Source organism: Penicillium argentinense (assembly GCF_028826775.1).
Source record: "Penicillium argentinense strain IBT 30761 chromosome Unknown utg000001l_segment0_segment0, whole genome shotgun sequence".
Classification (NCBI taxonomy): Eukaryota; Fungi; Ascomycota; class Eurotiomycetes; order Eurotiales; family Aspergillaceae; genus Penicillium; species Penicillium argentinense.
The window spans coordinates 1,644,646-1,669,066 of record NW_026622660.1 but is presented as its reverse complement, the minus strand read 5'-3'; the positions used below and the strand labels follow the sequence as shown (position 1 = coordinate 1,669,066).

The window sequence follows — 24,421 nt, the reverse complement described above, 5'->3', positions numbered from 1 at the left end:
TCGCCATATACCGACTTTTTTCCCTGCAGCCTGATGGTTGGAATCTTGCCAAGTCATAATGGGCATTTTTACGCTTAACTGAGCAGCTTCAAGTTATCTGAGGTGATTACATACAGATCTCTTGTTCAGATAAGGTGAAATCTGATGTACTGGAATGTTTTCCTGTTTCTCAAAAGACACTTGGCCTGTGATGGGACTGATTGCCAGCCAACCAAGAGCTTTGTGGGCCTTGCGCTGATTTTTCGCTTTAAACGTCACTTCTGCGTATTTTTTATCACAGAACCGACCATGTATCTATTGTAGCGGGAAAATTGATATAATGCTTCCTGCTGCAAGTAAATTGTGCTGAGTTCCCATAATAATTTACTTTAAAAGTACTGAGCAGAGTCACACAATATCTGAACGCATCAGTCCGTATCAATGTCTGATCCTGACTCTTCTTTCGCGTAGTAATTGCGTTCGGTAGCAAGACGATGAACGTCTTCTGCATGTCTGCGAATATGCATTTCATGTAGAAGATCCTCACTACACATATGACATCTCCGATCCTCCAAGTGTTTTTCTCGAAAGTGTCGCAAAGTCGATTTGTATTCGCTATATTTGTGTGTTCGACGATGAACAGGCAGCATGTTATTACCATAACATTGAAAGCATCGTCGAGGTTTTTTAGCCTTCCGGATATAGTTTCCCGCCTTCTCCAGAAGCAATTGTTCCTTTGACATTTCAGGAGGGATCGAGGCTATTTTTGTTGCTCGCTTTTCCATTGCTGTGTGCTGTTCGTCGGGCTCATCGCTTGGAACCGGCCGTTTACATCGTCCACGTAGTGGCCCGCCTTCAAGGTGACAACAATATCGCGAGATGGCAGCGACAGCAGCATTTCGTCTCTCCCACTCTACTTCCAATGAATGGGAAGTCGGCCAGGTCAACAACTTTTCGAGAAGATCAATCTGCTCTGGCAGCATACTGTCTGTTCGCAACGCGTTTTTCGCTTCCTCGTTGTCGATAGCTGCTCCGGAGAGCTGCCGCTCAGTGTCTACATTCGCCTGTTTACGGTCAAACTCCTTTCGAACTTTTTGTCTCAATGCCCTCTCTAGCCGGCCAAAGGTGTTGAGCTTTTCGCGTGCGAATTTGTCGCGTCGCAATTTCATCTGCTCTCTCGGATCATAGATACATATTTCAGCTTGCTCATCCAATCGCCGGACCGCTTCGACATACTCTGGATGTTCACGGATCGAAGCTCGTTGCCCAGGAGTCAGGTGTCGAGGCCGTCTGGTATCAATCCACCTGCTCATGCGGGTGACTGCACGCATGAGGGATTTGTTGGATAGGCGGCCGTTCATCACATTCTGCATGTCCGTGTCAACATGTCGCGGAAGGTAATGGTTGAGGAATGTGCGAGAATCTGCGTGTTTCATGATCAAATTTTGTTGAGCTTCGCTGACTGCATCACTATTGTTTAACATCTTTCCACCTCCATAGCGCATGCGGTGCGCAAACATCGACTGAAGCCAACCATGAATCTCCCCGAGATTCCTCAGTCGAGCAGACATTGTGCCACTGAGCATAGGTTGATCCCACAGAATTGGATGGAATGACAGTCATCGCCAACTAATGCAAAAGGAACCGTGCAGGTGATCATCATATCTAGAGTACACCGCCGCCTTAGCTTCTACCGATTCATCATGCGCACGAAGGTGATCCGAGACGAGCCATGAGTCGCAGAAGTACATTGTGCTTTCTATATCGTCATTGTTCATGCTTTTCACATTGGGAACACATTAGCAAACAGAAATGCTAGAAGACTGTTAGGAAAAACAAGCCAAGGACTAGGATATAGCGCTCTCTTCCATATGTATAATAGAAATAATCAAGATAATCAACCAAACCGAACATTCTCTGGAGGTTTCCGTGGCCGGCTGCCAAAGATTTTGGTGATTTAGTGTCACCATAATGACAATAGATCGGCGCGATTTGAACAGGAGCTGTCGAACAAGGAACTCGAGGATAAAAATTCGAATAGAAAGTTTTAATCCAGAGATTCGTGAAATGAGAGACAAACGTGGCTATTTATAATTTGCTTGTACCATCGTGCTTATCGAGGTCCTAATCCCGAGGAAGAGATATGATCAAAGAATCGGCTTCTGCTCAAGCTGCAAATGGGCACAGATGAAATCGAAAACACACCGGATTGGTATCCGACTCTACTCCACTGTGAGTTGCCGTAGCCAATTGAAGGGTCGCCCTTGCCCGGAATATAACAGCGAAAGGAGGTGCTCCTAGGAACTCTCATCTAAAATGGACGCGTGATCAGCGATTAGACAGTAATTAAACTCTGATAGGCTATTGACGCCTTTCCAGCTTCTTCATGTGGGGTAAATGCGGCCTATGGGTCATGGAGTTTGTGCTAGGCTTTAGTGACGAATTGGCAGTCCTGGGCCTGAGATAATCCAGAGCATTGAGGCGAAGATAGGGATCGAGATTAGTCTTTTAGAATTCTGTCAAGGGAAGCATGTATTGCCATTGTGAAAGAAAGAAGCGACGACAGAGACCGAGTTCAGGGAAAATTCATTTCTCCTACAGAACGGCGGATCATGATCCTCAGGCAATGAGCTCGAATAGGCAAGCGCTGGAGAGTAGATAAGAATGTAAGATCAGGTCATTTCTTTGTTCAAGCCCCTAGGAACGACTGTAGGCAGCAAAACGCTTATCATCGGAGGAAGTGAAACAAAGAAAGAAGCATGACGTCGGCCAGCCGGAGCATCAGGGGTGAGCGATCAGGGTGCTCAAGGAGCGGCTCCAGGAGCACTCCGGGAGCACTCCGGGAGCGCTCAGGGTCGCTCAGGGTTGCTCAGTGAGCAGCTCAGGGCGGCGGGGGAACTAACTCAGGCTGGGCTCCGGGAGCTGATCGCTTCCCGAGGCGGCAGTGTTACCGTCACCTTTTTTACTCAAGTAATGCAGTTCATATCTCATAAGGCATCATCATCAATATCAATTTTGGCCATATTAACACCGCGAACCTGGGATATTCACTAACACGCCATAAAGTATGTACCATAAAGATAAAATCAGGTAGCGGGACGCAAAGGGAATCCTTAGAAGTAAGTCATGAAAAACAGGTATCTAAAAGGGAAACGTATGGACCGAGTCTCAAATCTGCAAATCTTCAACGCTATTCGATCTCTTCCCTCCGACGGCGCTATCAGGGAGCGAGAGTGCGGAAATTGTTCGTCCGGACTTGGGACGGTTGAGATCCTCTTTCTTTGTACAGATCCAGGTCGAGGCGTACATGTTCACACTATTATGGTTGAATTAGCTGGAATTTAAGCTCAACAGGATGGATAGGTGGAACGTACCGGTCAATGCATGTGCCGGGGAAACGGGCGCCCACGCGACGAGCTGTGAAGCCGTTCTCTTCGAAGTGCTTGATGTACCAGGGGTCGATACTGGCGGAACGGAGTAGGATACGGCCGCCCTTCTTCAGGGCGTGGTTGAGACGGCGGGCCTGGGCAGCTGCGGCGTCCTCGGTGGGGTCGAACCAGTCCATTGAATCCATGACCTTGGACTTATCAGTATTGGAAAGATAGTTGAGATGGTGGGATTGTATTATTTACCACAGCGATGGTCAATGTACCAGGTGTAATGCGGTTAATCACCTCGTTGATTTCGTCGGTGTGAATTCGCAAGCCATCAAAGGCGCCCGGAGTAGAGAGCTTGACATGAGCTTGGGGAGACAGATAAGTAGGGTGGCATCTATATAATAGAGTCAGCATGGATCTAGCATTGCAGTGAACGTGAGATACTAACCGTCGCGAGAAATTCCCGCGCATGCACAGGTAGTAGAAGTAGTTGTCGTTACTGATCATGGTGTCCTTGACAACGGGGTCGAGGGTATTCACAACATATTCCCAGATAGACTGGCCGCTGACATCCTTGCTTTGCTTCATATCCGAGTTCAAGCCATTACGGCGGAAATAATCATCGACGATCATGTTGCGTTGGTTGCGAGGCACTCCAGCCGCCTTCCAGGCGAACCACTCAGTACTCACGATAGCCCAGTTCAAGGGCTTGCTCAAGAGAACCCGACGTATACGCGGCCAGATAGCGCGCTGCTCATCCAGACTCTGGGCTTCACATAGCTTGGTAACCTCACCCTGCAGTCCAAAGACCTTGAACAGCCACCGCACCATGCGGATGGCGTGGCGTGAACCACCGGTCTCGTATAGACCATAGCCAGAAGTAGAGGTAAAGACATGGTTGTGCTCCAACCAGTACTGGAAGGCCTGACTCGACAGATGAGGGCTCAACTTGGAAATCAACAGCTCGCGAAACTGCGGGTGCTTTCCCTCACCAAAGATTTTCCACATATCGCGGTGACCCAGCGCGCTGTAGCAGGCCACCTTCAGTTCCAGCAGGTGGTTTTGGTTGGGGTTCAGGTCGACTGCGTGCACACGGCGAGGGTTCTTCTGCAGGTAATCCAGAATGTTGTCTCCGGCACTGGTGATAGCCAGGATCACATCGTCGTGTCCAATGCTCAGCAGTCGGTGATCAACGCGAGGATCTTCCCAGGTGAACGCGTAGATATACTCATTCTGGAACTGGGTGTGCTTAGGCAACATATCATTGTAGTGGATGCGGTAGTGGTGGTTCTGATAGAAAGAGCAGGGGAGCGGCAGGTTGGCACTGAGATTGATCACGGCCGACTCGTAAGCCTTGGATCGAATCTCGCCGGTGCTTTTTTCCATTTCCATGTCCATCTCCTTCTGGTGGTTGGCCGGGTGCAGATAGGGCGACTCGGTGAACGAGGCATCCAGCTTCTCGATGGTCGTTTGGCTAGACCGAGTGGAAGCAAACTCCTTGGGGCAACCGACGAAGATGTAGTACGGGATACCACCCAGGAGGTAGTTACGCTCACTGGCCGAGATCACGGTTCCAAACTTGTACTCGAGGTAGTCACGGCGGGCAGCCTCGAGGCTCACCCGGTCAAAGTCAAACCATGCGCGCCAGAAAACTCGACCGAGCCAGTTCACGTGGCGGTTGAAAGCACCACCGGTGTAGTTGCGAGTAGAGACATCGACGATGCTCTGGACTGCGACGGAGGTTAGTTTGCCTCTAGATGTTGGCTCCATTTGCAAAAGCCACTTACCATAGAAATCACACACTCCAATGAGACCAGTTGGTTTCAGGCGCGAGGTTAATGAGTCCACGACGCTGTAGTAGTCTAGAGTCGCAAGTCAGCATATGAGCACCGGAGGCGAACTGGAATATTTTCTACCTGGAATCATGGAAAGACTGTAGCTCATGGTAATCATGTCCGCACGATCGGTAGGGGTGTCCGCCGACCGTGGGTCAACCTGTTTTTCAGGAAGCTGAAAAGATCGTGCGTCCTGGCAGATCACGGTAACATTCTTCCATCCCAGACGCTGAAAGCGCTGGCGGGCAACATCGCAGAGGGACGGGGAGAGGTCGACGAGGTAGACGTGGTCGAAGAACTTGTCGACCGGGAGGAAAGTCGACATGGCTTCGATATTGTAGCTACAACAATAGTCAGTATTTTCGTAGTTCCGACGACTCAGCTCTTCATGCTGATTCTTTTCTTCTTTGGGCTACTCACCCAGTACCACCACCGATCTGTATAACAAGCACATATCAGCATTTGCTCGGGATTGAATGCACGCCACATCATCACTTACATCAACCCAGACAGCTTTTCCGGCCTTGATTTCCTTGCTCTCGACCTTGTGCTTCAGTTGTGCTGCGACCAGACCCAGCATGTCCTCGCGGCCTCGGAGCAGTCGACGGCGGGTGGCATCGTAGACGCTGGCCTATTGCGGTTTCAAACAGATCAGTGTAAGTTTCAGACACGTCACGGGTGTTCTGACTGCGACACTCACCTGAGTTTTGTAAAAGCTTTCGAGGGCCCCCTGCTGGTCCTCGGCCTGCTTGTCGTGGGGCTTGAGGAAACTGGCCCAGACGAACTTGAGGTAAGTGAAAACACCATGGTTGAAATCGACCTTGACCTGCTGGGAAGAAACGAAGAGGACGAGGCCTACGAGGGTGAAGACGAGGAAGGCCACGCCGGCGATGTAGAGATGTAGCCAGTCCATTGCGTTGGGGGGTCTGCGGTGAAAGAGGAATGGAAAGGAGCGAGAGGCAGGAAGGCACGAGGGGTTCGCATTTCATATATGGCCGATATGGTATACTTCAGACACTACGAACGTGCGAGTAGCGCCGATTGTGGGCAGGAGGGGCACGCTGGCCGCATTTTGAGGCGGCAGGTCCTATCAGGGCGACACATGGAGCACATGGGTGGGGGGCTGCGATAACAGTTGGAGGCGATGCTTCACGGTGCTGGCACACGCAAATGGGACGGAGGCAAGATAGGGCCGCTCTATGAAGAGGGAGGTACTGGGTACTTGCCATTTCTAGAGATTCTCTATGACAAGGAGGTACCTTCTCCATCTATAGGAGAATCCCCAGGGGAGCTCAACTTTAAGCGCATTTGGCTTCGGCCGCCCTGCGTTAGTCGAGGCACCGGCCACTCACAGCCCGCGCCGGCGCCCGTGGGGGAGCCTGTTGGAGCTGATTGGCACCCACTGGCCCCGAACCAGTAGCCTATCAGCGGGGAGATCGCCGGCACATTCAACGCGCCCCGGAGTTGATGGGTGATCGAGTGCAGATCCAGTGGAGATCGAGAAGAAGAAGAAGGGAATTAACGATATTCGTGATAAATGGCTGGAGAAAGGTAGAATGCTCCTAGGAGGTATACTTAAGAGTGCAGCACGTAAGACTAGTAGCACTTGGGAAAGGGAGTAGGTACAACTGTATAGACCCAGCCGATCTCTCTGCGTTCACGGCCGGATATCCACATTCTTGAACTTCCCTCCCCCATTTCTCCCGAAGAGCCCCGCCATGCCGTGATCCAAAGGGTCCGCACTGCCCGTCTGAAGATCGTGTCGGGTGGCGATGCGCTGCTGATACCCACCGTTGATCCCCACGTTCGTCCCCTCGAGATCGTGGTCTGAACCCTCGGCCACCGCGATTAGCAGTTGTACATCGGTCCGGTATTGGAACTCCAGGTGATACCACCGGTTAGGCGAAACCCCCAAAGGAGAGGCCCTGGAGTACAAGACAGCGGTCTGGGCGCCGTCGTGCTGGCTGACGGTCATGTTGCCGATGGAAGCACTGATCACGTACTTGAACCCTCGCAGCGCGTTGAGATCGCCGCCTTCGGGAGACGCCGTCACATGGACCATCACACCAACTTCGCCCGAGTGGTCTGTCGTCAGTACATCGCCGGCAATGGTATAACACTTCCATCCGCTGGATCCTGTCACGGCAATGGCAAGCTGGTCCCCGGCCGGTGCGAATCCATACTCGTCGCCGTAAATGGAGCAGTCCGCTCCGAAATTGATCCAACCAGCTTGGTCATTCGCGGCAAAGTCGGATTTATAAGGCAGGACACCGATCTGGGCCTCTCAAGTCCGTTCCGAGCATTGGCCTGCATCCCCTTCGCTGGCAGGCGCCGTCAATCGAACCTTGCCATCGGGTTGTGCCAGCAGACTCGGGCTGTAGTTGGAATTGCAGGCACCGGTGCTGTTGCGGACATGCCATGGAGCGGGAGACCATGACCATGATCCGCGGCCGTAATTGCTGTTGGTAAAATCAATACGATGGTCTTGAGGCGCTAAAGAATCATTGTGGACATAGTATGCCGAATGGCTGGAAAGGACCACCTGCCGTGTGGCCGGATCCCACACTATATATGGACTCGAGCCGGGGTAAAGACTGTCGTCGGTTGAGACGGGCTTTCCCACATCGAACGAAGGGCCCCAAGTGGATCCATCCGGCGAGATCTTCACATATATCCGGCAGTTGGTCAAGCCGCAATACTCATAGCTCAAGATGTACTCCCCGTTATCCATCCTCGCCACGGTAGGCATGCCGGGACGATGACCTTAACTGGAACCAGCAGCGACAATCCAGAATTGGCCCCAATGGTCACCGCCGTTGACAGAAGTGGTCATGGCTACCACCTGGCTCCAATTGGCATGCGCAAGCTCATCGGAGAATACGACCACAAGCCTGTTCTGACTATCGAGGTAGAGAAACGGCTCCCAGATCCCATTCTGGAATGTCCCACCGCGCGCCCATTCTTTAGCCGGACTCCATGTTCGCCCGTGATCCTGGGAAGTCCACATGATGAAGGAAGTATACCTCGAATCGACCGGCAGCAGATTACCCACGAGCATCACGGTGCCTTCTGCAAACCGCCCAACTCGCCCAGGGAATTCGAAGATAAAAGGTTGCCAGAACCGCGTGCAAGGATGGCCGTTGCGTGTCTGCGTATCATTAACAATCGACAAAGCGCTCCAGGTTCTCCCGCCATCTGCACTCTCGCGAATGATGAAGCTTCCCGGTACCCCATTTGACTCCCCACTATCTGGCCCTGGCGTATATCAATGCTTCCACATTGTCAGGAGTGTGCTGTTCCGATCCCCGGCATGCTGGAGCTCAATGACGCGAGCGTAGCAGTTGGCTTCATTTTCTGTAGCTCGCTTCCAGAGATAGGATCCCTCGTAATCAGCGATCGCAGGTAGGAGAACGGCCGTAATGTCAAGTGCTCCGAGACGCCATAGCTGCACCAAGGTCGATGAGAGATCTCCTAAGTGAACGGAGACAGAGAAACGGGTCTTTTCGGTCACCGTGTCATAACGCAGCAGGTCCTTTTGCACTCACCTCGACCATATAGAGTTCCCCAGTCTCCTAGAGCGGGAGATATGCGCCAGGTGGAAAATTCGCCGAGGCCGCGGATGGCCGCCTGGATGTCCAAGAAACGGGGAGCATCCCATCTAGAAGCACGAGGCCCTTCATCTCACCAGAGATGCCCAGACCCAGCTAAATTCTGTTCCTCAAATCGCCTTCGGATAAGCAGCTCAATGACAGACCATGTGCAAAGGTTTCCTTTTATGCTAGACTCAGATTGCCATGCTTATGGTTTGTGGAGGTGGGTAGAGTGAGTCTCTCCACGTTCTCGCTAATCTTCCCGTGAGAGCAAAAACCGCAAGAAGACTTTTGTTTCGAAGTCACCGACAAGCATTTGTATCTCAATCGGTCGCTTTGTATGTGTCAGCACCTAGTGTTGTATGACGGAAAAATCAGCCGCACCGGGAACCATGCTCGCGTGTCCTGGCACGTTTCAACATTGGTTCGTTTACGCGAGGTTACCCCAGATGCAATCTCGACAGTCCATCATCGCAATGTATTATCTTTCGATATATTTACCGAGGGGTGAAGGGAGATAATCTCTTTTTCCGAAGACCCTGCGCCACCGTAACACCGGTAAGATTGCGGCCTCGTGGTCGGAATTTGAGGGCTATGGGCAGACCACGATTCATAGAACAAGCAAATACGACGGCATTTCTTCGGCAGCTCATTCTCTTTCAAGCTTTGAGAAAATTATACTAAAACAACAGCACGGGTAGAAGCTTCCGCAGAGAAACCCTCGAGATCTTCGGAGGGGTGAAGGCACCGTCATTCCGCTACCCGGGAGGCAACTATGCCGTGAACTCCAACTGAGCGGATAGTATTGTCTCAATGCAACCCACGGGTTGAGCAAGCCCGGCCGGATATTAACCCAGATACGAATTGGCGGCGCGGATGATCATGGGGACGACGACAAAAATCATACCAGGAACGACAGGATTTGATACTAAGCACCATAATTCCACGCGAGTTCTCAAGGACTACGTTCATGGTGCTAAAAGTATAGTTCTGGTTTATGCAAAAAGATGGATTAAATGAGACCCATGATCGTCTTTTTCGAGGTGTGTGTGGGATTCACAGATGTGCTCGGGCCAAAAAAATGCCTCCAAGTCACCAGGACGATGCAAAAAAGAAATCGTGGTTCCAGAGGGGGTCGAACCCTCGACTTTGGCGTTATTAGCACCACACTCTAACCAACTGAGTTATGGAACCCGATTATTGTGTGACCTTGCGGGGCTCGTGCATGGTGTCTTCGAAGCATTTGGCCAGTGTGTAGATGCGAGGTCAATAACACTTTCGATCTAGTCTTCTGGACTGACAACTTGATTTTGGATAAACTGAATATATCCCATCATCTGAGCCTCAAGTGCCATTTAAAACTCACAGTGCATTCTAATTATCCTCGTTATGTGGTGCGTGGCTCGGCATCGCTTCACACACGAAGTGGGGGTCAATAAAAAAGATGGCGCTAGAGGGCGCCAAAACCAGGCGTGCCGAGGGTGGAGTTATGTCGTCATTTGGGTTTGTCTACCCGAATGCATCCACACAAATCAATATTTTCTGCGTCTGTTCAACAAGCGGGTTCCATAACTCAGTTGGTTAGAGTGTGGTGCTAATAACGCCAAAGTCGAGGGTTCGACCCCCTCTGGAACCACGTTTCCTTTTTTCCTTTTTTTTCCCTGTCTGTGGCCGTATGGTTGCCCAGACTCCATCGTTTTTTTTGTCGGCGTTCACTTTGACCTATGTATGGTTGATGTGTTACACAGCCTTACGTGGAGCATGGCCGGGGCTTATGGCCAGGTCCAGGTTGCCCGCTTAAACAATATCTCTCTAATCAAAAAGAAAATCACGCTAGCGAGGTCGCAACACTTGTGAATACTAGTGGACAAAAAGACAAAACTAGATATCATCTGGCCGAGAGCTGTGAAGCCTCTTTACGTATAATTAGATTTGGAATTTCATTATCCAGTCCCCTTGACGCAAACTGGGTGAATTGGCTATATTTGCTGCCTGGTAGCGCCTTTAATATGTACCTGACAGAAATTCGTCCGCTTGAAGCCGATGAGTCATCACGGTTCATACTACGTTAGTTACTAAGTTACCAGTTTCAAAACAATAAAAACACTTATGCTCGATATCGATACTACTTCTGGCCGTGGGTATTTGAGCGAAGGCAACACTGAGTATTTCTTTCTATCCTTCGCCCTGGCATATCTAAGTACGGATATCAACGATCTCTTTGGGTGAGTATTCGAGCTACTAGCTGCATGAGACTGCCATATGCAGCAGTTCCGAGAGTAGGTATACCTGGATGGCGCTGATTTTCAAGGAAGAGGGGGGGGGGGTTGCAACTGCGCAAATGTTCATTTGAGACCAAAAGACTATTTTATACACATTTCAGATGATTTTGGGTAGTTTGTTATGAGACGAAGACTAGTAATTAGTCACCCGCACCAGCGCCCTCCATTGGACTCGGCAGAGATATTATGGGTCTCCTTATCGTCTCCACTCATGATACATTAAATCTTGCCCGTTTTCAACAATCTGGTTCCATAACTCAGTTGGTTAGAGTGTGGTGCTAATAACGCCAAAGTCGAGGGTTCGACCCCCTCTGGAACCACGATTATTTTTGTCTTTTGCCGATCCGATTCGCTCAGCACATGATGCCGAATGCTTCATTTTTTCCTTTCCTTTTCCTTCAATATTTTTCAAGACCCTCAAGTCGTCTTGGGCCGTGTAATCTGCGACATGTCGTTTCATTACAGTAATCTTCTGTTGGGACCGAATATAGAGCTAAAATCTTCATCGTAATATATATTGCGGACAGCGTAGTCAGACGGATCAAATATATAACTATTATGTGCAACGGAAACATCAACACTGCGCGTGGAATAACAATAGCGCACCCACAGACGTGGAGACAAAAAGCCTAGGCTGGTATTTTCAAAACTATTCTCCCCTCAACCTCCGATTTCTCGAGTCGCTCTAAGATATCATGAATCTCGGCTAACTCGAACACTTTCACATGTGCCTTTACGTCGCCTGCCACTGCCATTGCTAGAAGCTCGTCCATTTCTTTCGCAGTACCCGCCGAGTTTCCGACGATAGTGAGACCTGGAATGGTGATCAGAAGATATTGAGAATACAAGGAAATTGGACGGATCAAATTGACTCGACAGGTCCGAACACTCACCTCTGATAATCATATCGAATGGAGTAGCGGGTAGATTGAATGGAACACCTGGAATACCAACACACACCAGCGTTCCGAGCGGACGCAGCATCTGCACGCTCTGCTCGTATGCCCCTGGGCTATTGGCGGTACAGATCACGCTATGAGCACCGAGCCCAGACGTCAAGGTCTTGACAGCCTGAACGATATCAACCACGGTGAAGTCAAGGAAATGCTTGGCTCCCAAAGATAGACAAAGATCTTTCTTGGTTGCTCCTCTGTATACCGTCAGTGACGTTGAACCGAAACCAACACGCCCATAATTCAGTAGAAATGACTTACTTATCGATCGCGACCACATTCAATCCCTTCTTCGCGGCAATCTGCACCCCCTGGTAAGATAAAGTCAGTGTTTGGATATAGCAAAGGATATCGGGCTAGCTTGTCAAGCTTACATGTGTCCAAGACCTCCCCCAGCACCAATGACGGCGAGCCAATAGCCCGGACGAGGTTTTGTTTTCATGATCGAAGAGTACATGGCGATCCCGGCTGATGAACGTTAGTGAATTTGACGAGAAGAGTACTAAGGAATATTGAGTGCTAACCGCAAAGAAGAGGTGCTGCTAGCTCTGGCGAGAGTCCCTGGGGTATCCTCGTGGAGTGGATGGCTGGACTGACGATATATTCTATCGCATCGGCATTAGAATCTGTCCGCAGATAGATGCATTTGAGCACAACGTACGTTGAAACGTCCCTGGGACATTCTTCGCCTAGTCAGCTTTTGGGTTTTTGTACTCAGCATATTCCACTGGGAACCTACCGCGCCGGCATTCCTCTGCTTCGGACAAGCAGTATGGTTAATAGCACAAATTTCACAGCTGAGACAAGAGCTGTAAAGCCACCTGTTGTATCATAGAGTTAGTATTCCCGGTTGCTTTGAGATGCAGTTATCTGACTGAGCACTGGCCTGATGCCAACTCTTTCGCCAATCCATTCATTCCCATCGACGTCAGACCCGACTACGAGGTAGAATTTCGAGTCAGATTCGCATGAAGTCTGCCGTGAAGCTTTAAAGAACGCCACTCACCTGCGACCACCGTCCCCACACCCTCGTGACCAGCCACATCAGTCAACATGGGCGTATCACCCTTGATGCTGTGAACATCGGAATGACACACACCAGAGTATTCCAGCTTCACAAGAAGGTCCCCATCACCAGGGGCTGGTACTGGGTGAGTGCTGACAATATCCACCCTCGACGACGCAGATGCTCCGGATGATGCGACGACTGCCGCGATCTGAGTAGAGGGGATAGTCATTTCGGAGAGATAAACACACAGTCTCGCGAATTGAACCGGTATATGCCTTGACGAAACAAGACTGGCTATCAAATGAGCTGGAAATTTATGGTAGCAGAGGGAAGGGGTGAGTTGAACGCATGGACAGTGCAGTCCTTTGATAGGTGGCGGCGCCTACTTATGCCGGTTCACAGATGCGGGGGTTGTTGCATTTCCCTATCTCTCGGTTTCGTGGGAGAGCCTGCCCTGCTAGTCCTAGGCTGTCTTGAAGGCTCATACAGCGAGACTGAACTCCCAAGACCCAGGTCGAAATCCTCTCGTGTTTTAATACTAGTACAATTAAACCATCGCAAATGGGAGCAAGCCTTGAAGGAGTTGAATTAAACTATTATCCTTAACAGCCGCAAGGAGCTGACGCCCAAAATCATGTAGCAATATAAGACAAGGACTCTGTCGATCTGAACAGAGCCGAAAGGAAGAATCGACTCAGCACCCCCTGAATGCAGATAAGCGGTCCCCAAGCTGCGCGAGAAACTTGAGGTGCAAGGTATATCAAAGATTAAAATCTATCGCCCGACCACAAAGTTTCATTTCATGCGTTTTCAGCCTGGATGGTTTGCTTGACACGACAGCAGTTAGTATGCAAACCAACACAATTAAATCGGAGATAGAGGGACATACCACCAGCCAGTCCATGCCTTCGTTAATACCCTTGCCGTCAATGGCAGAACAGGCGACGATGCTCCAGTTGCGGTCTCGGAGCTCTCCCAGCTTCAATGCCTCCGAGATTTCACCTGCACCCTTGGCGCCAGGCTGATCCTGCTTGTTGGCAAATACCAGGAGCGCAGCTTCCCGAAGTTCCTCTTCGTTGAGCATCGCCGCCAGTTCATCCGCAGCAGTTCCCAATCGTTCTATATCTGTAGAGTCGATCACGAAAACGACAGCAGCAGTGTTGGCGTAGTAACACCGCCAGTAAGGGCGAATGGATGTTTGGCCACCAAGATCCTGCAGTCACAATTATATCAGAACAGGCCCAGAGAAAGAGCGCGTACCAAAATCACTCACCCAAACGTTCAAATTGAGGTTTCGATATGTGACCGACTCGACGTTAAATCCGATGGTGGGAATCGTGGTGACAACTTCGCCGATCTGGAGACGCGAGACATCAGCACGCAAAGTAACAAGCGCGCCACGTGCGCTGGACCGATTGTGTCCGAAGACCTACCTTGAGCCTGTAGAGAAGAGTGGTCTTTCCAGCGTTGTCCTAAACGCAAAACGGGCAATCAGCTTTTGGTTTTTATGGTCGTTTGCGAGCGAGTGTGTTCTCCTCGCGGCAGATTGCATTCGACTTACGAGACCCAGAATGAGAATTCGGATCTCCTTCTTGGTCCAGATCAGAGACCACAGACGCGATAATGAGGCACCCATAGTTGTGTATGGTTTGTAGAGGTGTCTTTGATGTCGGGTTGCCGAGTATTTCTCAGCAGTATGGCGGCCTGGGGGGAGCGGAGGATGAGTGATTGCGCGGATGGGCGGATGAGCGCAGGGTTGTGTCGCGGATGGGTGAAGAGGCGAGCAGGGGATCGAGATGAAAGTGGGCGGCCTATGATATAATCAAGGGAGGTCGATCGTAACAAAAAGCGACGGCCGAAGGTGAATGAGAGAAGGGCTCTGGTGGCAACCGCATTGGAGGGTGATCGGACCTGTGCGGTGGGCGGTCAATCGGCGAAGTGAATGGCGCCGCTTCTTCATGATGAACCCGTGCGGCGAGCTCCTTCCCTTCCCTCCGTCCTCCATCCTCCTCTCCCTGCCATTCCTCGCCCCCGTGCACAGAATCTTCTCCTAACGACCTCGACCCATCCGGCGACGAATCATCCGAAAACCGCATCGAACCCAGCGCGCGCGCTCCCTAGATTCATCCCGCACTTCAGAAGCACCAGCTTCCAATTGATCTACCTGTTCGGTCAATCGCCCCACACATAGATTGCACATAATGGTGGGCAAGAAATCGGGCAAGGCTCTTCGGGACGAGGGTAGGTGATCCTGACTGAGAAGGCCGCGATGCGACCGAACGACTGGAATGGTTGGCTAACAAGGAATCGGCAGGTCTGGAGCGAACGGACAACAATATGGACCTGTCGAGTTGGCCGCAAATCGCGGCCATCAACCAGAAGAATTACTACACGTAAGTCACTCTATCGATCTGACCTTGCAATGGGCTCTCAGAGAGATCGACCAAATGCTGATTGCGCCTTGTTCTTTCTAGTGACTACCTCAAGAGAGATGATCAGTACCTGGCGTTCCGGCTTCAGAATGAAGAGGCGCGAACCAAGATGGCCAAAAATGCGAAAGATCGAGACCGTGCCCTCGCCATGGCGAAGCCCGAAGTAACGGAGGCCGAAGCGGAGGCAGATGGCGAAGCGACCATGGAGGACGCCGAGGAGACACCCGCCGAGGCCATTGGATCGAAGGTGATTGTCATCCACGTTGGTAGCCAGAACTTGCGAATTGGTTTGTCGAGCGATGCCCTGCCCAAAACGGTGCCCATGGTGATTGCGCGCAAGTCGGCCACGAATGAGAGCGAAGACCATGATGAGCCTAAACCAAAACGGATGAAGCGGGAAGACGGCTCCGCGGAGGACCCAGAGAATCAATTTGGACCTGAGGTATGTGCAATAAAAATTGAGAACTAGGAGGTTATAAATGGGCACTCGCTAATGCAGGACTGAAGTGGTCTGCTGAGTTCAACAGGATGTCTTCCGATCTCAAAGTACGCATGCGACAAAACAAACGACGCATGTTGCCAAACTCCAAGGAAATGGTTGTGAACTTCAACCGAAGGACCTCCCCAGAGACCATCTCCGAACATAATGACCCATCTCGCGTCGAGTGGACTGAGCTGTCTAATCCCCCGCCAGAATACATCGTCGGACAAGACGCACTGAGGATCCCCGACTCGTCAAACCCCAGATACAAGCTATATTGGCCAATCCAAAATGGATGGTGCAATGAGCAAGACTACCAGAGCAAGAGAATGCTTTTCTTGGATATTTCATTGATTCTCGAAAACGCGATTCAAACTCAACTGGGCCTGACGAGTAAGAAGGAATGGCCTCAGTATTCGTGCGTCTTCGTTATTCCGGACCTATATGACAAGTCATACGTCACACAGGTTCTGGACATGCTAATGCGCGAGTTTGCATTTGCCCGAGTATGCTTCATCCAGGAGAGTCTGGCGGCAACCTTCGGCGCCGGCTTCACCTCGGCCTGTGTGGTCGATATCGGAGCCCAGAAGACATCTATCTGCTGTGTGGAGGAGGGTATGTGCATTGAGAACTCGAGAGTGAACTTGAAAATGGGTGGCCAAGATGTGACCCAAGCTTTTGTCAAAATGATGCTGCATGATCATTTCCCATACGCCGACATCAATCTTTGGAGGCGTTACGACTTTTTGTTGGCCGAAGAGTTGAAGAAAAGTCTTTGCACAATGAGCGAAGCCAGCGTTTCTCCTCAAGTGTTTGATTTCCATCTTCGTGTGTCTGGTCAGGATACTCAGAAGCACACTTTCAAGGCATTCGATGAAGTACACTTGGCCCCAATGGGTTTCTTCGAGCCGACCATCTTTGACAATGACGAAAAGCTCGGCGGCCGACGGAAGCTGATCGAACGATCCGTCGATATCTACGATGGCCAGCCCAATGACCCCGTTTCCGGCGCTCAGTCAGAAATTATGACTGCTCTCGCGCCTGCAATACCGGCTAGTGAAAAGACGAATGGAGAAGCACAGGCTGCACCTACCGACGCGCAAGCAACGCCCGCCCGACCTCAACAGCCGAATGCAATCGGCCGAGTCCAGGAACAAGAGGCTACTCCTCACTCTTCTGTTGCTGGATCCCCGGCACCTGAGGCTGCACCAACTCCTCAGGCTGCCGGAGCTGGTAGTTCTGCGGCACCTGCACCCGCTGCTCAACCTGCCCGCCCCGCTGTGGAATACAGAGACGATATCCTTCCAGTTTATGCTTTGGACAACGCAATTCTGACATCGATTGCTCACGCCGCCCGCTCCGATGAGAAGAAGATGCGTGATTTCATCGGTGGAATTATGATTGTCGGTGGTGGTAGCCTCACTACTGGCTTCAACCTCTTCCTAGAGGAACGGTTGCAAATCCTTCGTCCTGGGTTCGCTAAAGAAATCATGATCGGTGTACCACCGAGAGACCTAGATCCTCAAGTGGTGGTCTGGAAGGGTGCTAGTATCTTTGGCAAGCTGAGCGGAACTAACGATAGCTGGATCGGCCAGTTGGAGTATGATCGGTTAGGGCACCGTCTACTGGCTTACAAGTGCATGTGGGCCTACTAAATGTTTCGTGATATCTATTTATCATTTTCTCTGTTTCAAGGATAGGTGTTAGGGATACAAGGAATATGTGATTCAGTCAAAAGCTTTCGTCTATAATGGAAATATGGAATCCCTCAAGCTTTTTAATCTTTTGAGCCCGTTCGTACATACTACCTATATATCACGTGATGGCACCAATCACGGGATCTCCCTCTGCGGTATCATCCCAAACAGATAGGCGGTTGCGAGGGGCAGAATGACTGGATGGGAAGTGAATGGACTGAGCCTCGGACGCCGAGCAATGACTGCTCGTTTTAGTACAGCCCTGAGGGGGTCTATTCATTCGGAATTCTTTGGTCGAATTTAATCAATCCGAGCCTTTCTTCTCGGCTATATTTTTTTCATATCCGTTATTCGCCATCTCTTCTCCCCACACCAGCTTCGAAACACGGTGAGTCTTCTCCGTCCAGCCTTTGCGCGCGTACCTCTATCCAGTGCGCATTGGGAATTTCCAGCCAGCTCGATTCTGACGAAAGAGAAGTGACAACCACCGGAACTCAAAATGTCTAAATCCAAGGACTCGCACTCCTCTGGGGGCTTCCACCAGGAATACATCGCCTCCCTGCGCTATCGCAATGACCTTCCTCCTCCGGACATGCCCCCTAAGCTTCTCGATATCCCACATCAAGGCATCGGGCGCTTTGTGACCCCCACATTTTCGTCAAATCTGTCGCGTCGCGAGGAGCCCAATATCGATGTGGACGCCGAAGGGGGTATGCCGATTGACTTGGTCGGTATTCCTGGCTTGCATTTGGGCGATGAGAGTGGTATGTGAATATCCTTCAAGTACAGAGTACGAGAGTCAATTGGCTGACACAAACAAAGCTATCATGGCCCCCGAGCACCCTCAACCGGTCGATCCTGCCGATCTGCCCCTCCTGATGACTCTTGACCAACTTCGCAATCCCGCCCCGAAGAACACGAACGTCAGTTTCCTTCGTCGCACTCAACACATCTCGGTTGACCGAACCCTATCGATCAACAGCTCCGCCAGCGCCAGGCCACATGCGCGGTCGACCAAGAAAGAGAAAGTCTCGGTGGACGATCCGAAACACATCAAGAAGTACATCCAGAAGGGATTCGATATTGCCTACCCCGAGAGCAAGTACACAGGCCAAGATACAGAGGCTCGCATCCAAGGCCTTGCTCCCACCAAAGCAGAGACCGATGCCTGGGCGAAGCCTATCCACCCCGACAACACGAAGCTCAAGCCCGTCGGATTCTTCTCAGTGCTTCCGGATATCAATGGCTTCCCCGACACGGGTGGCTTCATGCAATTCAAATTTGACAAGGCGCCGGTTCCTGCAGTCGGAAGCAAGCGCGACAAGCGTATGGATGTTGCTATTCTTCGCCCTTCGGCACCCGAGCAGCGCGTTTGCCAAGAGCATGCCTCGAAAGTGGCCTTGCACAAGGCCAACCCGCAGTCTTACCCAGATCCTGGTCCTGTCCCATTCGACTATGAGCTCCTTCTCCCCGAGAAGCCAGAGTATGCTAAGAATGTGAGGAGCAGCATGGACATGAGCAACCCGGATCGCGATAGTGAGGAGCTTTATACCCACGAAGGACCGGATGGACAGAAATTCCACCGCTTCGATCGGCTCCGCAGATTTGGAACGAAGGCCCAGACCCTCAACACTGGAAGCAAATACACCGATATTGCTGTCACACTCAACGCCGGCGGCAAGACAAAGCCGCAAGGCGCCTACTACTACCCTATTCTCGGCAAGACTCGCGTCAAGCCCGATCGCTCTCGCACTATTTTGGAGGCTGGTCTTGCCCCTGGTTCTGCAAATGGCGCTGAGACGGAAGACCAGATTGATCAGATGCAAGTGACAGTCCGTGATCCCGACGATGCTGAATTGTATAAGCGTGCCCAGCATCGCGCCAACATCGACCCCAAGTTCGGAAAGACTCTCCCCCCGCCCCCTGAGATTCCTGAGGAGCAAGAACAGAAGCAGGAGGAGCAGGGCTCTCCGGAGGCAGAGCAGCCTGCCGAGGGTGAGGCGGACGATGAGGACACCCGGATGAGCGATGAGTAAATAGGCTCGGGTGATGAGGCTTATGCTGTGGATGGGCTTTTTCTTTTCTTGCACATTGCAACTTCGGTGTATGTCGGGGCCTGGCGTCAGGGAGCGAGCCAAAAAGGCGTCTGTATTCTAGAAATATTTATGACCAATTGAATGGTACAAAATGAAAAGCACTGCCCTGGCTACTGAATGTCATTTCAATCCAGAATAGCATCGGACACTCGTAGTCCATTCAGCCATATATGTGATATGTAACTTAAGATCTGATGCATAAAATAATACCACCGAAAATATTAGCCCGAAGGCAAGGAAGCACTGGGTTGTGTTGAACTGCTTCGATCAAGAAAAAAAAAAAATTTTTTTGTCATATCACACATGAAATTCGTTCCATATAAACATACTATGCAGTATCTACTCCAAGCCACGGCCAGCCGCACCATCACTATCCCAACTATTCTACATAGCCTGATCCTCAGGCTGAGCATCACCAGACGGAGTCCCACATTTATACTGCTCCAAAGAACGGTTGATACCAACAATACCCCAAGCGAAAACCGCCATTTCGCGTATAGTATCCATAAGCTGATGGGCCTGGGGGTCTCCCGAGCCGCTCTGATTTGCATCAGTCTGGAAGGGAGGCCTGGCAAAATCGAGGTACCACTCGAGGCAAATCCGGTGCTGGAGCTTGATCCAAAGCCCGAACCCGAGCTCGATGCGACTCCTGAACCTGATGCTGAGCCCGAAACTGAGCCTGAGCCAGAGCCAGATAGACAACTCGACATGGAGTCATCTCTGCACAGGGTCTTGTGTTCTTCTGGGTAGGTTGTACCGTGGGCGGTCGTGGGCGGTCGGGGATATGGGGTTGGCCCGTAGGAAAGAACAGGCTCCAGAGCCCAGGGTGCCGCGAAGAGGCCGCTGGAATATACCGGGACCGGCTGTGGTGGAAGCGCGGCGGTAGGGATGGGAGCCCGAGCACGGCGCAGAATGACGACGAGTCCATCCGATGTACAAGAGGCGACAGCCTCCAGCTCCACCGAAGGCAAGGGGTTACCGGATGGATCTGTACGTCCACCCGCGGAGGCGAAACCCTCGTTCCCCGGCATATCTATATCTTGCAAGGGATTACGGAACCAAAAGCGCAGATATGCGACTGAGTCGTTTGCTTTCGCGCTCTCGAGACATAGAACTGCATCTCGCAGGCAGTGCTCCTGGATGCAATAGAAGAAGCTCTTCGAGACTAGTTGGTGTGGGCTCAGTCCGAGGATCTCTTCCACGCCGGTGGTGGCGTACATGATAGCTGCGGTGCGCGTAAAGCGATTGACGAAGAGAGCTGCGCGTGGCTCATGGAGTGGCTAGGCGAGGCGCCGTGAGAATTTATCAGAGATGAATGTGAGCATGTGGTAGCGCGGGTCATTAGGAGAAGAATCAAAAAGCTGGCGGACGATAGGAGCATCCACGGCGCGCTCTGCAAGTAAGAGTCAGAACCAAGTAGTACTAAAGAGCCAAGGTGATGTCTTTAGATCTCATGCAATATGCACATACTTTGCGTTCCCTTTCCTCGTCCATAGACGGTGGTACTTGCGATCAACACATCATAGACAACAGTAAAGACACACTCACACCCGACCCAATATCCATTCTTATGCCGAATGGAACAATAATTCAGCACCGCAGCCTTGTCCAGCCGCACACCGCGGCCATGCACGCTGCGTGCAAAGGGAAGTTCTTGCGGGTGGAAATAGTCCCAACACGAGCGGTTCAGCACCTCATGAGGCTGATAGCCCAGCACCACCTGGATGCTATCCGAGGCATAGCGGATTGAGGCGTCGTGCGAGAGATCTGCAATGTAAGTCAGAACCCACTATTACTCAGTTCCGGTCGCTGCCGCAGACTTGGAGGAAACTTGCCGTGGATTGTGATGAAGGTCGTGTCCATTGCTGCAGAAGAGTGGAACCGCTTTACCCCGCGCCTCAAAAGTATCGTAGAGACAAGCCAGCAAAGCGAGGAGACACTACAGAAGAGACCCCTCCAGATACCACTAGAGTGGGATTTGATATATCCCGCGCGTCTCTGGAAGGAAGAAGACTCAGGATCGGGGGAGTCCGCAGGTCAAAGTTAGCACCGACAGGGGTTCCGCCGGTGGACACAGGTCCCAACGGGCGTCAACCGTGGATCGCGGGGAGGAGATTCAGGGACAATCGCATTATTAAAATATCGTTGAATTAGCTATATCGATACGTAAATACAGGTCTATGTTATATACATCTATGGTAGAAATGCAGACTGGTCGTGAACGTGGGACTCATCGCAGCGCATATTGCAGCATCATGCCGAGGCTCCCTTCTCTGCGTGGCCGGGCTCGGTTTGGAGGGCATTCTTCTCTTCGCGGTAGTTGTCGACGACGTCCGCCTCGACCTTCTCGGCAAAGACGTCCACGTGGGCCTTGGCGAATTTGCGAGCGCTGGTCTTTTGCTCGAAGAGCATGTCCAGCTCGGCGAAGGAGCGACCCATGGGCTCCGGCACGCGGAAGTAGGTATAAATAATGCATAGGAAGCAGATGCCGCCCCAGAAAAAACCGGCGTAATTGCCCCAGTTCCATGCACCGGGGTTCAACATGTAGGGGGTCAGAACGCCGCAGACGATGGCAACAATGTTGTACAGGCAGCGGCCCAGAACAACGGTCTTGATTTGAAGGCGGCGGGTCGACAGCTCGGCCACGATTGAATAGCAGACGGTCCCAACGGTTAGCTGGTAGAACAGAGCCCAGATGAGCATCAGAGAGCCAGTGGCCATCGATGCCTGGTCACGGTGAGACTCCGGAACAAGTCCGAGGAAACCCATGATCAGCAGCATAGCACACAGTCCGCACAGTCCATACAGACAGAGCGTGCGGCGCCCAATACCGAGTGTCATCAAGAACCAGGCACCGAAAACGCCCAGCATGTTGATTCCGTACTGTCCCATGGCGAAGGAGTAAGAGTTGGAGGAGCTAAGACCGGCTTGCTCGAGGAAGTAAGTCGAGTAGTTGGAGAAAGAGTTTCCACTCAGATTCTGAATCGCCCAGACCATGCACACAATCTCCGTCCGGCGTCGATCGGTACCCTTAAAGCAATCGAGATAGCTCGCTCCACTAGTGATTTTGGCCTCCAGGGCAGTCGTGTGCACCATCATGGCAATTGTCTCATCGGCGTCGAAATCTTCGTTGCGACCCTTGTTGGTCAGTCGCTCCAATGACTGCTTGGCGTCCGCGGTGCGTCCTCGTCGAACCAGCCACCAAGGTGACTCGGGGGCGAGCGTAATGGCGACAAACAGAGGCAGAGGCCACATCCATTGCAGTCCATACGGAATGCGATAAGCCCACTCATCACTTCGGTTCAACATTCCCTTGATCACACCAATTCCAATGAGCTGGCCAAGACCCCAGCAGAAGTTGACATAGGTGGTCAAGTAGCCACGCAAGGCGACCGGACACACCTCGGAGGCGTAGGTGATGGTCAACGTCTGGAAAACACCCCAGGGAATACCGCACAGAATCTCTGCCGCCAGCAGGGACTGCACGTTCTGGGCCGTGAAGAAAATGGCCGTCCAAGCGCTCACAAGGATCAGACAGGCCATCAGGGTGTACCGATATCCAAAACGCTCCGAGGCCCAACCGTTGATGAAGAGACCGATGATTTCGCCGGCGTAGGCTCCGTTGCTCAGACCTGATTGCCACTGGAGACAATCCTGTTAGCCATGGCATGATTCCTGCCACCCGCACAAAACTTGACTTCTCAAACAGAAAAGCCCTCGCTGCGGGGTTCAACATGGAGATGATTTTTGACTTACCCGTGCCGGCACTTGGTAATCACCATTTGGCTGAAGCTCGCCGTACTTGCGGTTGAATTGAGGAAAAGCGTAGAAGTTGTTCACCAGACTGATGTCGTATCCCTCCATGGCAATACACGTCGAGATCAGAATACTCCACGCGACCGCCTTGGGATAAATCTTGATACCCTTCCATAGGCCCATCTTTCGCTCCTTTTCTGTGGCGGCCCTGGCATTCTGGATGATCCTCTGCATTTCCGAGTCGGCCTCGTTGCCGTCGGTGGAGGGGTAACGCCCTAAACCATTGTCCATCGGGTCAATGGCATCGTGCACCTTGGAATCGGCCATGCTGGATCGGCGAGGGCGAGCCGGAGTGGAGGGAAGGTCGAAACGCAAGGTAGGAGGGAAGGAGGAGTGGGGGGTGGGAAGAAAGTTGGAGTCGAGAGTGCAGTCAAACCGGACCAAGGTCGGAGGTCGGCGGCAGTCCAGAAAAAAAGGTGCGTACCCACCAGTGGGAACGCACGCGATCACTCAGGGGCACGAGGGTTTTTGTGTCCCCGGAAAAAGCTGGGCCCAAGCAACTTGGACAATTGAGGCTAGATAAACTGAGGAGCGAGAAGGACGTTGCGGGGAACGCGGGCTGCAAATTTTCGCGGGATCGAAGCTTGGCTACGGGCTGCCACTTGACGGTCTTACCCCGGAATTGTACAGTATACAATCTCGAGGTCGTATACACTGTTTCGGAGTATACCCTATGGTGGTTTAATTTGTAATAGCCCGAGACTGCAAATGTTTCGTTGTACAATCGTATACTGTCAGAACCTTATCTCGTGCCTGAACGTGCCTGTCAGCCACGATGCGCCGCGCATGCGGAATGTGGCACGGCCGCATCGGGCAAGTCCGCGCCGTTTCAGGTACGAGGTTGCACTACAGGAGGTGGCCAATGGGATGGCAT

General features: G+C 51.7%; 9 protein-coding genes across 9 annotated transcripts; 2 read left to right on the top strand and 7 right to left on the bottom strand.

The window, feature by feature from the left end:
• Window positions 1-407: 407 nt before the first annotated feature.
• N7532_000561 (uncharacterized protein) lies at window positions 408-1,565 on the bottom strand (the record flags this gene model as incomplete). Its single annotated transcript, XM_056613065.1, has 1 exon — window positions 408-1,565. One exon carries the CDS (start codon window positions 1,563-1,565, stop codon window positions 408-410), a length of 1,158 nt encoding a protein of 385 aa, XP_056480289.1.
• Window positions 1,566-3,147: 1,582 nt separating this feature from the next.
• On the bottom strand, window positions 3,148-6,104 carry N7532_000560 (class I SAM-dependent methyltransferase; the record flags this gene model as incomplete). Its single annotated transcript, XM_056613064.1, has 9 exons — window positions 3,148-3,295; window positions 3,354-3,556; window positions 3,612-3,750; window positions 3,805-5,086; window positions 5,144-5,218; window positions 5,273-5,532; window positions 5,612-5,628; window positions 5,691-5,822; window positions 5,892-6,104. The coding sequence occupies 9 exons, from the start codon at window positions 6,102-6,104 to the stop codon at window positions 3,148-3,150; spliced, it is 2,469 nt and encodes an 822-aa protein (XP_056480288.1).
• A 744-nt stretch (window positions 6,105-6,848) lies between these two features.
• N7532_000559 (uncharacterized protein) lies at window positions 6,849-8,198 on the bottom strand (the record flags this gene model as incomplete). The annotated part of the gene is made up of 3 exons (XM_056613063.1): window positions 6,849-7,466; window positions 7,536-7,954; window positions 8,003-8,198. The coding sequence occupies 3 exons, from the start codon at window positions 8,196-8,198 to the stop codon at window positions 6,849-6,851; spliced, it is 1,233 nt and encodes a 410-aa protein (XP_056480287.1).
• A 3,494-nt stretch (window positions 8,199-11,692) lies between these two features.
• Window positions 11,693-13,254, bottom strand: N7532_000558 (Alcohol dehydrogenase superfamily zinc-type; the record flags this gene model as incomplete). Its single annotated transcript, XM_056613062.1, has 7 exons — window positions 11,693-11,877; window positions 11,957-12,213; window positions 12,278-12,372; window positions 12,423-12,484; window positions 12,541-12,689; window positions 12,756-12,837; window positions 13,023-13,254. The coding sequence occupies 7 exons, from the start codon at window positions 13,252-13,254 to the stop codon at window positions 11,693-11,695; spliced, it is 1,062 nt and encodes a 353-aa protein (XP_056480286.1).
• A 571-nt stretch (window positions 13,255-13,825) lies between these two features.
• Window positions 13,826-14,661, bottom strand: N7532_000557 (ADP-ribosylation factor family protein; the record flags this gene model as incomplete). Its single annotated transcript, XM_056613061.1, has 5 exons — window positions 13,826-13,852; window positions 13,915-14,238; window positions 14,299-14,382; window positions 14,459-14,497; window positions 14,587-14,661. 5 exons carry the CDS (start codon window positions 14,659-14,661, stop codon window positions 13,826-13,828), a joined length of 549 nt encoding a protein of 182 aa, XP_056480285.1.
• A 565-nt stretch (window positions 14,662-15,226) lies between these two features.
• Window positions 15,227-17,593, top strand: N7532_000556 (putative chromatin remodeling complex subunit (Arp8); the record flags this gene model as incomplete). The annotated part of the gene is made up of 4 exons (XM_056613060.1): window positions 15,227-15,266; window positions 15,340-15,418; window positions 15,500-15,899; window positions 15,965-17,593. The coding sequence occupies 4 exons, from the start codon at window positions 15,227-15,229 to the stop codon at window positions 17,591-17,593; spliced, it is 2,148 nt and encodes a 715-aa protein (XP_056480284.1).
• Window positions 17,594-18,134: 541 nt separating this feature from the next.
• Window positions 18,135-19,671, top strand: N7532_000555 (uncharacterized protein; the record flags this gene model as incomplete). The annotated part of the gene is made up of 2 exons (XM_056613059.1): window positions 18,135-18,399; window positions 18,458-19,671. 2 exons carry the CDS (start codon window positions 18,135-18,137, stop codon window positions 19,669-19,671), a joined length of 1,479 nt encoding a protein of 492 aa, XP_056480283.1.
• Window positions 19,672-20,115: 444 nt separating this feature from the next.
• N7532_000554 (PAS domain-containing protein) lies at window positions 20,116-21,594 on the bottom strand (the record flags this gene model as incomplete). Its single annotated transcript, XM_056613058.1, has 6 exons — window positions 20,116-20,271; window positions 20,318-20,433; window positions 20,489-21,011; window positions 21,102-21,124; window positions 21,202-21,498; window positions 21,552-21,594. The coding sequence occupies 6 exons, from the start codon at window positions 21,592-21,594 to the stop codon at window positions 20,116-20,118; spliced, it is 1,158 nt and encodes a 385-aa protein (XP_056480282.1).
• Window positions 21,595-21,984: 390 nt separating this feature from the next.
• N7532_000553 (putative MFS alpha-glucoside transporter) lies at window positions 21,985-23,814 on the bottom strand (the record flags this gene model as incomplete). Its single annotated transcript, XM_056613057.1, has 2 exons — window positions 21,985-23,373; window positions 23,488-23,814. 2 exons carry the CDS (start codon window positions 23,812-23,814, stop codon window positions 21,985-21,987), a joined length of 1,716 nt encoding a protein of 571 aa, XP_056480281.1.
• Window positions 23,815-24,421: the final 607 nt, after the last annotated feature.